We start from the raw sequence: 17,325 nt of genomic DNA on the forward strand, positions 1-17,325 counted from the left end.
TGATGGATAAAGTTTTTGGTGACATTTTTTGATGAGCATCCGGGCAGCATACTCATCTTGAGCACAACGTTTGAGGATACCTATGCAAAACCAGATACCATTCTGACCCATATATTGCAGTTTAACCTGAAAGTCAAACCACAGAAGTGCCAATTATTCCATACAAAGAATGGTATCAAGGGGACTTTGATATTGAGGGATGCATTACTCCTGACAATGAGAAAATCTAAGTAATAGAGGAGTGGTCCTGGCCTAAGACAGGGAGTGAACTGCATGGGTTCCTTGGTCTAGTGGGATGCTATAGGAGGTTTGAGCAAGGCCACGCACAGTTCGTTGTCCCTTTCCACAATTTGCTGAGGAAAACAGAGAATGTTCAAGAACAAGTTGGAAAAAAGGATGTTCAAAGCATGGTACTTCATGAAACATCACAGGGAGTTGGACCTCAGTGTATAATAACTCTTTCTGCACCCTCAAGCAGAAAATTGTCTTGTCACCTGTCTTTGGTTGTACAGATTTCCATCTTCCTTTCACCAGTTTCCTTGACCTGGTAGTGATAGAGTCATAGGTTCAAGGGCAGAAAAGAACGGTTATCACTTATTCCAGTTAGAGTCTCAAGCCGATAAAGAGGAACATGGAGAATTACTCCAGAATGAAAATCAAACTGCTAGCTTTGAGATGGGCTATTTTCCAGAAGTTCGGACACATTCTGATTAGTGCAGAGTTTGAATTATGTATCGACAGTTACTTTCAAACATCTGCCAAGCTGAGAGCAACAAAGACTCAATGGGCACTGAACTCATACAGTTTTAATTCCAGATCTGGTACAGGTCAGGCAAAAGTAGTACAAATATTGATGCCCTTAGTCAGAAAAATGAGCACTGCAAGGAGCCTGCCCCTGCCCAGCTGGAGAGGGCAGTGGCTGCCATAATGCCCATATCACAGGGTGAAGGCAGCATTCCAGGAATTCCAGACGACCCTCAGACTAAGATTTAGGAGGGTCACTGATGCACTTATGAATGATATCCAAGCCACGATCAGACAGCTTGAGCCAGGTATGATTTTACCTTTGCCTTTAATCTTGAAAGAAGACTTCAGACAGTTTCAGCTGATTGATGTGGACATCAGTAAAATGTACCATTACTGGAAAACCAACAGAGCACAGATGATCAGCAAGTATAAATTGGCATGAAAACTGCTGAGGTGCCAGAAGAGGATCAGGGAGGAGGATGGAGTTCTCTGTTAGCTGTTTCATGACAAGGAGAGAGAAGTGAGGCAACTCATCCTTCCCAATAGCCTCACATATTGGTTGTAGTTCATGATCAAATCATGTGCTAAGCAATGGAAAGCTGATTGCCCTGACTGGGGAGGAGACTTTTGGGCCCATGATGGCTGCTGATATTAATGACTGCTATCAAAATTGTGAGAAGTGTACTCTGGCCAAAGCAGGGAATGATATTATCCTCGCATGGGATCCCTGGTCACCAAGAGACCTTCAGAGGTTCTTGCAATGGATTTTGTGGTCCTTGATCCCGATATTAATTAACTTTCAATTGGCACAACAGTATTCATCCAAAATCAGAATATCGAGGGCTAGAATAAGATCCAGGATGCCTGGGATCCTGAACTCACGTAGTCATCAAGCAGCTGGACATAGATGGCATATCAATGCTGTTGATTCATAAGCTGGAGAGCAGGCTCAGAAAATGATTCACAGAGGGGATCTTCTTGATGCTGGGACTCTAGTGGATGGTGTAGAGGCAAGCAGCTCACTTAGCAGTGTTACAGAACCTGAAATATCAGTGTGTCATGGCTTATGTGAAGTTGAGTTGGATAACAATAAGGAATCCTGGAGTGACTTACGTGTTGTGAAGCCAGGGAGTGCATCTAGTGTGCAAACTATGAACCAGGGATGATTGGCCAGGAGGCGAAAAATGAAGCGACAGGCCTGCCAATTAAATAACCCTTGGAGACCTGACCAAATGAAACCCCAACAGGAGCGATCCACCACAGAGTCGGGAACCCTTGGAGGGTACCAATACAGATAAGAGCCGAGCAGGTCCACTTAGGCAAATGCTGGATATTACCCCAATCCTTACCATGTTCCCAGATGGTGATTGCAAAAATAAAATGCTGCCACTAATGTGGGTGCAAATATTGTGGCCATCAAGCACAACTGAACCTGCTATTCATGCAACTGTTAGCAACCAGTCACCGTTTTCTATGAGTTGTCAAAACAGCCAATTTCAAGCAAGAAATTGTGTTACAGAACTGGCAGTTGTAGGCAGTGATAGTGAGGAAGGGTAGCTTGTGCTATTGTGCCAGGACTTCCAACTACAGGTGGCAATAGAGAGAGAAGGCATTGGCATGGCAGCTGGGGCAATTGAATGGATCCTGTCTGGATGAAAGAGTGACTTTGGGAATGAGGCCTCATAGAAAGGACTCAACCAGATGTAATCTACAGGTTTGATTCCACGTAAATGCTATGTCTTTCTTGTTTATCCTAATTTTCCTTCATGTTTGTAATGACCTGATGCTTGTGAAATAAGAATCCCTGCTTCATTGTCTGAGGGCCATCCACATTATTGAAATTCTTCTTACATCGGGATGATGTGTGACTTGGAGGGTAACTTGCAGGTGATGGTATGCTCATGTACTTACTGCTTTTGTCCTTTCAGTGATAGTAGTTATGGGTTTGAAAGGTGCTGTTGTGGAAGCTTAGATGTGTTACTGCAGTGTATCTGTTGCATAGTACATTGTTCTGCCATTGTACATTAGTGGTGGATGAAGTGAAGTGGAATGTGATGGATGGGATGCCAATCTAAGGAGACGCTCTGTTTTGGATTATGCTGAGCTTCTTGCATATTGGTGGAGATTCACCCATCTAGACAAGTGGAGAGTATTCTATTACAATGCTGACTTGTACGATGGAAATGGTCAACCGGCAATGAGGAATGAGGAGGTGAATTGCTTGCTGCAGGATTCCTAGCCTCTCATCTGCTCTTGTTGCCTAAAATACTGGATCAGTTTGGTTTCTAGTCAATGGTAACCACCAGGATGATAGTATGAAATGCATTGATGGTCATGTCATGGAAAGTCATGGGGAGATGATTAAATTATACTTCATTGAAAATGGTCATTAACTGGCACTTATGTGGTGCAATGTTAATTGTCACCTATAAACTCAAGCCTGATGCCGACTATGTCTCACTGCGCACAGACGTAGAATGGTTCAGAATCTGAGGAATTACAAATGGTACTGAACACTATGCAGTCATCGGTGAACATCTCCTCTTTCTGAACCTTATATTGAAGGGATGGTCATTGATGAAGCAACAGTTGATGGTTGGGTCGAAGGTACTTACCCTGAGGAACTGATGCTGTGATAACTTTTGACCAAAATGGTTGACCTCCAACAACCACAACCATTTTCCTTTGTGCCAAGTATGACTCCAACTGGTGGAAACTTTTCTCCTTAATTCCTATTGACTCCAATTTTGTTAGGGCTCCTTGTCGCCATATTCATTCAAATGTCATTCTTGACGTCAATTGCGGTCGCTTTTGCTTTGCTTCTAGATTTCAACTCTTTCGTTCATGTTCGAACCAAGACTGTAATGAGTCAATAACTAAGTGGCCCTGGCAGAACCAAACCTGAGCGTCTGAACAAGTTTTTGCTGAGAAAGTGTTGATAGCATTGTCAACCAGCCCTTCCATCACTTTGTTAAGAGAAGACTAATGGGGTGGTAATTGGCCACAGAGGATTTGAGCTACTTTTTCTGAACAGGACATACCTGGACAATGTTCTATGTTGTCAAGTAATGCTGGTGTTAGCTTTTTAATGAAACATCAGTCCAGAGATTCCACTTGATTACAGTTTATGTTTTAACATAATATCACTTGCATTTACTGCCCCCTAAAGATTCTCTGAATTTCACTTGTTGCACTTGACCGACTTAGTTCTGCTAAATCCAGTAATCCATTCAGATCCAGCAATGCCTTCTTCCTCATTGGACTGGTAATGTATTAGTTGATCAAGAAAATTCTTCTAAGTATGCTTCAGAAAGATTTCTCCCTCTCTGCCCATTACACTATTATTATAAGAGTTTAATTGAAGTGTCCCATTTTCACTATGTAGTTTTTGCACTTAAGAGTCATAGGCAAAAGTTTTGCTCCCTTGATTGGTGTGGGCAATGGGGAAAAGTTAGAAAAATACAGTAAATAAAAAATAATTATCTCAATGTTGAGATTTTTAAAATAGTTTTCCTTTTAAAGTTTAAATGACAAGTTGAGAATCTTGCAAATGAACACTTATAACTCGCATGGTTTTGTTAGATTTCTTTTTGTGCAGTGACACACACACATCTACACCAAATGCATACTATGGCTGTTAGGAAGGGAATGGGATCTCTCAGAGAGGAGGTTTTCACAAGTCACTGACACTCTGACCTCTCCTTGGGGAGAATATTTGGCCAACGTGGGCACGGCAATTTGCAAAGCACAGGTGCAGGGGGTAAATTGATGAATTCATGTTTGCATAAAGGGGCTGCTTGGGGGTAGGGGAGAAACTGAAAGGTCATAGAGAAACAGGGACAGCATCACAAAAAGGAACACAAAGGATGGGGGATTGTACTGTGTCTCAGATGGAGTCAGCAAGTCACTCACAAGAACCCAAATTTGAAACCTTGCCATTTCCATCCGAAGTCTACTACCCAATTGTGATACAAGATGCATGCAGAGTGGATGGAATAAATTACTAGTTTTCTCTTTGGGGACAGCATATAACTTACAGAATTTGAGCCCCTGCAAGGGGCAATTGCATGAATTCACTGATTCAGTAATGCCACCTATCTGGTATCAAATTGCAGTTCATTGACAGATCATTCTTTTTCAAAAATGAGCATGAAAGATTATGGCCTCAAGCAATAATACCATGATAGAGTCTGCACTAATTGCCTCCTTGTCATGTTGGATCCAGTAGTGCTTTGCATCTTAGCTGGTTTTGGAAATGAATTGAAAAAGAAGTGCAATGTTTGTTCGAGTCTGCATCTGTTGAACTTAAGGGAGCAGCGTGTGAGCTGTACTCAGCAGAGATGGCCATACTGGCATGATGGGAGTACCAAGACCACTTGAGATGCCAAGATCAAGGGATGGCCATGAATATGGATAGGGGAGGTTATGTGGAGATGGATTAAAGAAAGATGGGAGTATGAGGAACCCACAGGAAAATAAACATATGAGATGGAGGCTGAAAATACTGAAGATGAGAAGTCACTTGGTGGAGAAGCTGAGGGAGGAAAACAATTAAAATAACTCAGTGAAAAAAAAATTAACTTGTCAGTTGGGTTGGAATGGAAAATAAGGATTTTAAACGAGAGGTTAGAACGAAGAGGTGCCGGAGAAGTAGGGGACCAAGGTGATAAGCGTCACTCACCAAAGTGAGCCAGGCTGGGAGACTTCACAGAGGTGTTTTCACCCAGCAGCCTGGTTTCCATTAAAGCCATTCACATGTCAAGTGAATTCATATTCTGGAGGGAATTGCAGTGAGGGACAAAAATAGCTGATCCAATAGCAGAATTCACAGTGCTTGGATTAGGAGGGATGATTGGGATGAAAAAGATTAGCTTCTATTGTGCATGCTGGGTGGGAAAGTTGGCAAGAGAGTAGAAGATAAATTGAGATAACAAGGTGTAGAGCTGGATGAACACAGCAGGCCAGGTAGATATCAGATATATAGAAATAGATATATACTGATATCTATTTCAAGCCCACCGACTCCCACAGCTACCTAGAATACACCTCCTCTTCCTGCAAGAATGCCATCCCCTATTCCCAATTCCTTTGCCTCTGCTGCATCTGCTCCCAAGATGAGGCATTCCACTCCCGAACATCCCAGATGTTCTCGTTTTTCAAGGATCACAAGGATCCACAGTGGTCGAAAATGCCCTCGGCTGCATCTCTTGCGTTTCCCGCACCTCAGCCCTCACACCCCCTCCCGCAATAACAACAAAGACAGAATTCCTCTCCTTCTCACGTATCACCCCATCAACCTCCAGATTCAACACATCATTCTCCGCCACCAGCAATCTGACCCCACTGCCAAGGATATATTTCCCTCCCCATCCTTAATTGCCTTCCGGAGGGACCGCTCTCTCCGTGACTCCCTCGTCCGCTCCAAACTCCCCACTAGCCCCACCACCCCTGGCACTTTTCCCTGCAACCGCAGGAAGTGCTACACCTGCCCCTACACTTCCCACCTCACCTCCGTCCCAGGCCCCAAGAAAACTTTCTACATTAAACAGATGTTCACCTGCACAGCTGCTAATGTGGTATATTGTATTTGCTGCTCCCGATGTGGCCTCCTCTAAGTTGGGGAAACCAAGCGGAGGCCTGGAAACCGCTTTGTGGAACACCTACGCTCGGTTCGTGACAAATGACTGCACCACCCAGTCGCGAACCACTTCATCTTCCCCTCCCACTCCTTGGACAACATGTCCATCCTGGGCCTCCTGCAGTGCCACAACGATGCCACCCGAAGGCTGGAGGAACAGCACTTCATATTCCGCAGCCCAATGGTTTCAATTTGGACTTCACAAGCTTCAAAATCTCCCCACCCCCGACCTCATCCCAAGACTAACCCATCTCGTCCCTGCCTCCTTCACCTGTCCATCTTTTCTACCCGCTATCTGCTCCTCCCACCTCACTGACCAACTCCCACCCCCACTTCCTACCTACTAGCCTCATCCCCGCCTCCTTGACCTATCCGTCTTCGCTCCACCTATCTGCTCCTCTATCCACCTTCTATCATCGCCTCCCCCTCTCTCTATTTATTTCACAGTCCCCTTCCCCTCCCCCATTTCTGAAGAAGGGTACAGACCCAAAACATCAGCTTTCCTTGGACACTTCCAAGGGAGGCACCAGCAGTGGAGCATCTGCCAGTGGGACACCTTTCCAGTCACTGCGGATAATATCCAACTGTGGTCACAAAAAGATCCTGTCCTAGCAAAACTGAAATAGCTGATGGTAATGGGGGAAAACAGCAAGGCCATTGCAACCAGAATTGAAATCTTTCTGTACCCTGCAAGACCAGATCACCGTAGAGGATAGCATAATACTGTAGGGAGCAAGGGTGATTGTCCCGAGTAAAAGGTCACCGCCAGATACTGGCTGAATTCCACCAGGGTCTTTCCAAGATGAAGATGCAAGCATGAAGCTTTGTCTGGTGGCCCAAGTTAGATGCCAACATAGCTGCATTGATGGGGCAGTGCCCAGAGTGCCAACAAGGACAAAAATTGCCACCAGTAGCACCCCTACATTCATGGCAATGGCCAGGTAAACCTGGACTCGTTTGCATGTCAACTATGCCATTCCTTTCATGGGCTCAATTTTCCTGGTCATTGTGGATGCCCACTCAAAGTGTTCATTCAGCAAACTCAGGGATGACAATCGAGAAGCTGTGAGCATCGTTCACAATACACGGACTCCTGGAAGTATTGGTCACGGACAATGGGATATCATTTACCAGTAGGGAATTCAAATATTTCCTAAAGACCATTCAGCACATAAAGACAGCTCCATACCATCCGTCATCCAATGGTCTAGCGGAAGAACTGTCCAAACATTGAAGGCAGGCTTAAAGAAGCAGGCTACAGCATCAATTGATACCAAACTGTCCCTGTTCCTGTTCGATGATAGGACCACCCGTCACACAATCACAGGGATAGCTCCAGTAGGGTTGCTAATGGGGAGAAGACTCCACACCAGGTTAAACCTGATATTGCCAGATTTGGGAGGGGGAGATGAACTGGCAGCAGAAACACCAATGCCGGCCACGTACCTCCTCTGAGCGAAAGAAACAATTTAATTTAGGGGACGGGTGTGGTGCCGGAACCACGGGAATGGCCCTGTAAGGGTCCAAGGTGAGCTTGATGTGAGTTTAGATCCCATGACTTGCAAAGATTTGGTAGGTGATACAGTCCTGAACAAACATGTGAATCACCTGAAAGCTGTTACCTCACAAACGGGGCAGGAGCAAAACATGCCTGGCCCCTCAGAATGCCCCGAAGGCCCAACAGAAAACACAGATGCCCCCCCACCGCCAACTCCTATCCATCGTCTAGTGTTGAGGAAACCTTAGAGTCCGAAATGGATGCAGCCTCGATACTGCTGCCGCTGGAAGAAGTGGAAGAGACTCTTCCAAGATGTTCCAGATGTAAGAGACTGGCCACGGTCTGGTACAAGCTGCCTGTGTCTGAGTCCAAGTCAGAGGAACTGGAAGTGGGGCAAAATCGTTGCAAGAGAATCTAAAAGCGAAAGACCAGGCCTACATCCCCTGGACTTCTATGGGGAGGGATGTTGTGATTGGAACCAGGTGTACCTCATTGACTACGAGCTTCTTGATTGGGGTTGTTAACCTGGTCCATTCTGGAAACCTTTGGCTGACTAATATAACCAGGAGAACCCCCTCACTTTTCTTACCGACTCACTTTTTCTTCCCCTTCACTTTTCTTTCACGTAGGCTTGATACTGGTTCTTTTGGTCACAAGGGTGTTTTTCCTGGTGGTGGTAATGTTAGTAAAGTTATTTCCTCACTTGCTTTTTTTTACTGTGTCTCACACCTGCGCGCACACACACGTGAAAAAAATATACAACCAGGAGATTAGAATCTCTTTTGTTGAGAAAAAAAATTGGAAAAAAAGAAGAAAAATATACAACCAGGTGTTTTAGAATCTCCTCAGTTGCGGACTGTCTCCGAGCTGGCTAGCCACAGACAGTGTACTGTGCAATAGTAAATAAAGGGTAACTTGGTGATGGGACACTGGCCTCTGTGCAGTTTTTTCAGGGAGTCACCACCCTTTGGTGGGAGTGGAAATTTGAGGAGGGGTATTTCCTCGTAACTTAGATTAAAATGTCATCTTATCTGTTGTTTTGTTGCTCTACAATATAAATTCTGTTGGTTACAGCACCTGGTGATATTCCAGATATTATAATTCAAAGTCCATTATTTTTATAAGTCGCAATAACTTTAATGACAATGGACACTGAGATATTCTGCTGATAACATTACAGAGCAGAATTAGTGGAGCTATTTGTTAAAACAGATTGCAGCAGAAGCAGGGGTTAACTTTACATTTCAGCAATTATTCTGTAATGATAAATGGTTTAGGCAGAGGAACACAGGATCCAGTGTTCCAGTTTTCCTGTGATCCAGCTTTGCATCTTAGCTGGTTTTGGAAATGAAGAGGAAAAAAAAGTGCAATGTTTGTTCGTGTTTGCATCTGTTGGAATTAAGAGAACGGAGTGTGAGCTGTACTGAGCAGAGATGGCTGTACTGGAATGACGGGAGCACCAAGACTTGAGATGGCAAGATCAAGGAATGGCTATGAATATGGATAGGGGAGGTTATATGGAGAGAGATTAAAGAAAGATGGGAGTATGAGGAACCCACAGGAAAATAAACATATGAGATGGAGGCTGAAATTACTGAAGATGAGAAGTCACTTGGTGGAGAAGCTGAGGGAGGAAAACAATTAAAATAAAACTCAATGAAAAAAAAAATTAACTTGTCAGTTGGGTAGGAATAGAAAATAAGGATTTTAAACGAGGGGTTAGAATGAAGAGGTGCCGGAGAAGTAGGGGACCAAGGTGATAAGAGTTATTCACCAAAGTGAGCCAGGCTGGGAGACTTCACCAAGGTGTTTCACCCTTCAGCCTGTTTTCTATTAAAGCCATTCACGTGTCAAGTGAATTCATATTCTGGAGGAAATTGCGGTGAGGGACAACAACAGCTGATCCAATGGCAGAATTCACAGTGCTGGGATTAGGAGGGGTGAGTTGGGATGAAAAAGTTTCGCTTCTATTGTGCATGCTGGGTGGGAAAGTTGGCAAGAGAGTAGAAGATAAATTGAGGTTGCTGCTAGTAATGGGGAAGGAATAAATGCCTCAATAGGCAGTTTGGAGAATATAAACAGACATATAGAGGGAGGCTGCAGACTTTTATAACAGAGAATTGAACATTGAATGGTAAAAAGAAAGCAGTAGAGTGAAATAGTGCTGAAGGATTGAGATAGGATTTGAGAGGGCAGTTTACTGGAGAAGGGAGAAGTTTAAGATGTTTCATCTACAGGAGAAAGCGCAGTCTCCTAAGCATAACGAGAAAAAGAACAGGCAGGAAACGAGGAAGAGAAAATTAGCAGTAGAAGCAATAGGCTTGCTGGTGGGACATCAGCCAAAATGGCCATACTAACACTGACAAAACTCCTGTTTTGTAACAAATTTAGGATATGTATGCCCAGGAAAGAAAGGGAAATTGGCACCAATAAGGAATTCAGGCTTAAAGTCAGGGGTCCTGAGATAAAGCAAACATAGGTATGATGGAGTAAGCATGAAGAGTAGCCAAACTAACATCCAATTTTAGGTCTGGTGTGGATGCTGAGTGAACTAGAAGCTATTTGAAAAGTACAGTATCAAAGGATACATTGCTGGGGGTATTTTCTAGGGGCCTGAGGCTAAGCTGTATACAAAATCAATTCCAGGACAGAACAGCAGCAGTGTAATTGAAGGTCATCATAAGATTCAGAGATAGTGGACAGAGGAGGTTTACATCAGGACCTGAAAAATCAGTCAGGCCAGCAGCAATAGCTGCGGACGCGAATGGACTATAACTTAGTCAAAGTTACAACAAAATTTAAACAACTGTAAAGTAGATCAACGTTTCAGCAACTGGACTGCATAAAGTAAAAAAGTGATTCATAGACTATTTAGTTCCTCCACAACAAAAACAGAAGTTGCTGGAAAGGCTCAGCATATCTGGCAGCATCTGTGCAGAAAAAAAAAATCCGTTTCGGGTCCGGTGACCCTTCCTCAGAACTGATAATGGCTGACCTGTGATCTAATTCTATTTATTAATTTTTATCTATATACCTTAACATCTTTGCTAAAGATTAAAAATCAGTTGTAAAATTAATTTAAGATTATTGATTATTAATGGTTATTTGTGAACCAGAGTTCCAAACTGTAACACCCTTTTTTTCTTAATTTCATTTCTGAAAGACTCAAATCAAAAAAGCAAAGTACTATAGCTGCTGGAAATCTTAAATAGAAACAGAAAATTCTGAAGTCACTCAGCAAGTGGGGCAATAATTGTAGAGAGAAACGCAGCTAATAGTTGCAGAGTTAAACTCCATTTCTCTCTGCACAGGTGCTGCTCGACCAAATGAGTATTTTCAGTTTGTGTTTCTAATTTTTATACTCTGACCCCTAAATCCGACCAATGTACTGTGCACATTACAGAGATAAGTGTTTAGATAATTGAAGGGATGGTATACATGAAAGAAGTAGTGTTACTGAATACTGTATTGCCAAATGCTGTAGTTTGATTGGCTCTGCTCTAGGCCGCCTCCTTTTGCTTCTCCTGGTTCTTCGGTCTGGTTTTGTTCTGATTGTGAAGACATTCACTATTTCGAGTTCTGGCTCCAAATGCAGCATTTCGTCCCTTTCCAGCGCGCTGTCCAACACCAGGCTCGACCTGCCGGACTCGGAGAGCTCTGCTGCCCGCAATGTCACGCCCAGTTGCCACTGTTCAGGAACAGAGACGCCAACGTCGATTGGTGGACAACCTAAATGAGGTTCCTGTTATGGTGATAAATACTGGTGGGACTATGACCATGGAATACCAAGATAATGGTGAGTATGAAGACACACCCAGAACAGGAACATATCAGCCTTGAGATGTTTATCCCTAAAACGTCCTTAATTCCATATTCTACTCGAAATCCAAAGTGAATCTGGGATTTGATGGCATTTTTAATGAGTTTTTAATTGAGGCAGTGGGTAATTCAGTGGTCACTCGTTGTAATTGGTAGACACCTGTTACTTAAAGGTAAAGACTAAACTAAAGGGTAGAAAGAGGTGACTTTTTCACAATTCCTTCAGTTTCTTATTGATGAGTTCACATTGCTGTCAGCCTCAGAATGATGGGAAGATCGTCAGTGTGGGTAGCAATTCAATTAGACATATATCTCCCGATTGAGTTAATAGCTCGGCTTTTAGAGTTTGAGGAGATAAGACATGTTGATTCGTCAAACTTGCTCAGGTACCCTAAACATACTTTACTTGGTTATCTCTTCAACTAGTTTTCTTTAACGCTTATCCTTTATTAAATGAGAGAGAGAGAGACTGAACACTGCTTCTTTGCCACCTTCTGCACAGCTGAACAATTTTCAGGTATGTGGCTAAATAGAAACCAGAAGTACAGAGGCTGTTGCTAACAAAATGGCACATATCCAGTACTGGTTTTCCAAACCTGTTTGCCCAGCCAATGATGTAATAAAGCTCCACTCTTAAATCTTTGTAAAAGCTTTTCTGTCAGTGACTTGGCTTTTTAAAAACAGCGATCCCCAGTTCTTTTGGCCTTTTGACTTTCTCGTTCCACGAAGTCACATGGTAAACTGCAATTCAGAAATTGTCCAAACCGCCTAACTTTTCCAAGTCTGGTAATCATGAATATACATGTATTCCTTACATGGTGCAAAAATTTATAAGAATTGTTTCAAGACTAAAGATATTAGTAATTTCAATAAATTGGAGAAACTGGGTTTCTTCTCATTAATGAAGAGAGATTCAGAATGTTAATGAATGTTTGATGATATTAAAGATACATAAGTGATGAGCATTATTTGAATAAGGAATGGCAACATGTACATAGAGAGTCAGAAGGGGTCTTGTGGTAGAATGGTTGTGTCCCTACCTCTGGAACCATAGGTTTACACTCAAGTTCCACCTGAGGATTTGATGACCGCAGAGGTGTGTCACACATTCAAACAGGTTGATTAAAATAATCTTTTCAAAAGAAAGTCAGTTGAAACACTTTGTTCGTGGATGGGAAGTAGAGATCTGTAATGCTGCATCCTGTGAAGAAGCCTACTAACAAGGCAAAGGTTTGTACTTCATCTTTTGGCTTGGATCTATTTAACATAGTAGCAGAGAATGATATCTAAAAGTGAAGAAACTGAGAAGAATTTTTTTTCAGACAGAAGATTGTAATCAGACTTACTTATGAGATAAATGGTTGAAAGCACATGTAAAGTGTAAGAGTATGATTTTTGACCAATGTCCTGTAAGTCTGAACCCTATGACCAATGGAAAAGCAAAGTAGATTTATGGATGTGGATTATGTCCTCACTGAAGGAAAAAAGATGGACTTGGCAATGTTATTTCCTAGCTAGTGCAGGATGAGGTATAAAGTATCTATGAAACTAAATGCTCATCAGTTGATCACTGTTTTCCTTTGTGGACAGATTTCAAACTGCTCTGTTTTCTTTGCAGTCTCTTTCTCTCTTCTCCTCCCTTACAACCTACCACATCTTCTCAGCTGTATTGAAGCTTTCCTCTTTCCGACCACCACCCTATAGCTTCCCTCTGTCTGCCACATCCCCTTGTATTCTGCCTCCTTTTCTCTCCCAGCCCTCAGGAAGCCTCATTCTTGCAAAACCACTGACTCTACACCCAACATGTTGCAGACCTCTGTTTCCCAAGGCTTGCCACACCCCCCACACCCCTTTGTCTGCATTTCTTTGTCTGCACTGGCCCACTTACAATCTCATCCCTATCCTGTTTGAGGTCTGCATTTTCCCCTAGTCATTTGAAGAACTCCATATCTCCCGAGCCCCATTGCAGACCTCTTATGCCTGCACCCCAATTGACATGTGACATCTCCTCCCCAGTCACTTTGCAGCACCATTGTATTCCCTCTAAGCCTGGTTGTGGCCCACTTCTCTCTCCCAACCCCCATTTCTATTCTCTCTCTCTTAAACCTTTGCATCCGCCTGAACCGCTGGCTTTTTGCAGCCTTCCTTTACCCTTAACTTCCACAGAGGCAAAATGGTAGCCCTACATCAACCCCTTGTGGCATAGGCAAAATGGCTGCTCCCATCTGTGGCAAGGGGCATCAGCTTTTACAATTTCCATCAATAACATAGATAAGGGAAGAGAAAGCATGGTACCTAAATCTGCAGATGACATAAAGACATCAGCGGCGGGAGTCCGGGAGGAAGCGCGAGGGCAGCCTGGGAAGGTGAGCTTTTCGGTTATAAAAGTCTTACCTCGCGTGACTCCATTTTTGGAGTAAGTGAGGTAATATATTTGGGTGGTTGCTTTACCCGAAACACTACCTAGGTAGTGTCTCCCACCCATCCTCCTCCTCTAACCAAAAAAAAAGGTTCTGAGCGCTGATTTGGTAAGGCTACTAGTATTTTTTTTAATTTGTCAGTTTGGGAATTCAGAACAGTGGGAATGGATGTTAGGGCAGTTGTATGCTCCTCCTGTAGAATGTGGGAGGTAAGGGTCACCACTAGTGTCCCCACTGACTTCATCTGCGGGAAGTGCACCCAACTCCAGCTCCTCGGAAACCGTGTTAGGGAACTGGAGCTGGAGCTGGATGAACTTCGGATCATTCGGGAGGCTGAAGGGGTAATTGAGAGGAGTTACGGGGAGGTAGTCACACCTCAGGTACAGGAAAAAAGTAGATGGGTTACAGTCAGGGGACGGAAAGGGAACAGGCAGACAGTGCAGGGATCCCCTGTGGCCATTCCCCTCAAAAACAAGTATACCGTTTTGGATACTGTTGGGCGGGACGACTTACCAGGGGTAAGCCATGGGGTACAGGTCTCTGGCACAGACTCTGTCCCTGTTGCTCAGAAGGGAAGGGGGGAGAGGAGGAGAGCATTAGTCATTGGGGACTCCATAGTTAGGGGGACAGATAGGAGATTCTGTGGGAACGAGAGAGACTCGCGGTTGGTGTGTTGCCTCCCAGGTGCCAGGGTCCGTGATGTCTCGGATCGTGTTTTCGGGAGGGGGAGCAGCCCCAAGTCGTGGTCCACATAGGCACCAACGACATAGGTAGGAAAAGGGATGGGGACGTAAGGCAGAAATTCAAGGAGCTAGGGTGGAAGCTTAGAGATAGAACAAACAGAGTTGTTATCTCTGGTTTGTTACCCGTGCCACGTGCTAGCGAGGCGAGGAATAGGGAGAGAGAGCAGTTGAACACGTGGCTACAGGGATGGTGCAGGAGCGAGGGATTCAGATACCTGGATAATTGGGGCTCATTCTGGGGTAGGTGGGACCTCTACAAATGGGATGGTCTACACCTGAACCAGAGGGGTACCAATATCCTGGGGGGGAAATTTGCTAATGCTCTTCGGGAGGGTTTAAACTAATTCAACAGGGGGGTGGGAACCTGAATTGTAGCTCCAGTGTACAGGAGGTTGAGAGTAGTGAGGTCATAAATAAGGTTTCAAGGTCGCAGGAGTGTACCGGCAGGCAGGAAGGTGGTTTGAAGTGTGTCTACTTCAATGCCAGGAGCATCCGGAATAAGGTGGGTGAACTTGCAGCATGGGTTGGTACCTGGGACTTCGATGTTGTGGCCATTTCAGAGACATGGATAGAGCAGGGACAGGAATGGTTCTTGCAGGTTCCAGGGTTTAGATGTTTCAGTAAGATCAGGGAAGGTGGTAAAAGAGGGGGAAGTGTGGCATTGTTAGTCAAGGACAGTATTACGGTGGCAGAAAGGACGTTTGATGACAACTCGTCTACTGAGGTAGTATGGGCTGAGGTTAGAACCAGGAAAGGAGAGGTCACCCTGTTGGGAGTTTTCTATAGGCCTCTGAAAAGTTCCAGAGATGTAGAGTAAAAGATTGCAAAGATGATTCTGGATAGGAGCGAAAGTAACAGGGTAGTTGTTATGGGGGACTTTAACTTTCCAAATATTGACTGGAAACGCTATAGTTCGAGTACTTCAGATGGGTCAGTTTTTGTCCAATGTGTGCAGGAGGGTTTCCTGACACAGTATGTAGATAGGCCAACAAGAGGCGAGGCCACATTGGATTTGGTACTGGGTAATGAACCAGGCCAGGTGTTAGATTTGGAGGTAGGAGAGCACTTTGGTGATAGTGACCACAATTCGGTTACGTTTACTTTAGCGATGGAAAGGGATCGGTATATAAAGCAGGGCAAGAGTTATAGCTGGGGGAAAGGCAATTATGAGGCGATGAGGCAAGATTTAGGATGCATAGGATGGAGAAGGAAACTGCAGGGGCTGGGCACAATTGAAATGTGGAGCTTGTTCAAGGAACAGCTACTGCGTGTCCTTGAGAGGTATGTACCTGTCAGGCAGGGAGGAAGTGGTCGAGCGAGGGAACCGTGGTTTACTAAAGAAGTTGAATCTCTTGTCAAGAGGAGGAAGGAGGCTTATGTAGAGATGAGGCGTGAAGGCTCAGTGAGGGCGCTTGAGAGTTACAAATTAGCCAGGAAGGACCTAAAGAGAGAGCTAAGAAGAGCCAGGAGGGGACATGAGAAGTCTTTAGCAGGTAGGATCAAGGAAAACCCTAAAGCTTTCTATAGGTATGTCAGGAATAAAAGAATGACTAGAGTAAGATTGGGGCCGGTCAAGGACAGTAGTGGGAAGTTGTGCGTGGAGTCCGAAGAGATAGGAGAGGTGCTAAATGAATATTTTTCGTCAGTATTCACGCAGGAAAAAGACAATGTAGTCGAGGAGAATACTGAGATACAGTCTATTAGACTAGACGGGATTGAGGTTCATAAGGAGGAGGTGTTAGCAATTCTGGAAGGTGTGAAAATAGATAAGTCCCCTGGGCCGGATCGGATTTATCCTAGGATTCTCTGGGAAGCTAGAGAGGAGATTGCAGAGCCTTTGGCTTTGATCTTTATGTCGTCATTGTCTTCAGGAATAGTGCCAGAAGACTGGAGACTAGCAAATGTTGTCCCCTTGTTCAAGAAGGGGAGTAGAGACAACCCTGGTAATTATAGACCAGTGAGCCTTACTTCGGTTGTGGGTAAAGTGTTGGAAAGGATTATAAGAGATAGGATTTATAATCATCTAGAAAGGAATAATTTGATTAGGGATAGTCAACACGGTTTTGTGAAGGGTAGGTCGTGCCTCACAAACCTTATTGAGTTCTTCGAGAAGGTGACCAAACAGGTGGATGAGGGTAAAGCGGTTGATGTGGTGTATTTGGATTTCAGTAAAGCGTTTGATAAGGTTCCCCATGGTAGGCTATTGCAGAAAATACGGAGGCATGGGATTGAGGGTGATTTAGCGGTTTGGATCAGAAATTGGCTAGCTGTAAGAAGACAGAGGGTGGTGGTTGATGGGAAATGTTCATCCTGGAGTTCAGTTACTAGTGGTGTACCTCAAGGATCTGTTTTGGGGCCACTGCTGTTTGTCATTTTTATAAATGACCTGGATGAGGGCGTATAAGGATGGGTTAGTAAATTTGCGGATGACACCAAAGTCGGTGGAGTTGTGGATAGTGC

At 44.1% G+C, this 17,325-nt stretch overlaps 1 protein-coding gene across 1 annotated transcript in view; it reads left to right on the top strand.

The window, feature by feature from the left end:
• The first annotated feature begins 11,552 nt into the window (after positions 1–11,552).
• The window catches only part of LOC109924086 (60 kDa lysophospholipase-like), an 83,749-nt gene continuing 77,976 nt past the window's right edge, over positions 11,553–17,325 (top strand). The window contains 2 exon segments of the mRNA XM_048600097.1: positions 11,553–11,679; positions 12,161–12,219. Coding sequence (XP_048456054.1) covers positions 11,553–11,679; positions 12,161–12,219 — 186 coding nt within the window.

The sequence above is a fragment of the Rhincodon typus genome, chromosome 8 (assembly GCF_021869965.1).
Source record: "Rhincodon typus isolate 14 chromosome 8, sRhiTyp1.1, whole genome shotgun sequence".
Taxonomy (NCBI): Eukaryota; Metazoa; Chordata; class Chondrichthyes; order Orectolobiformes; family Rhincodontidae; genus Rhincodon; species Rhincodon typus.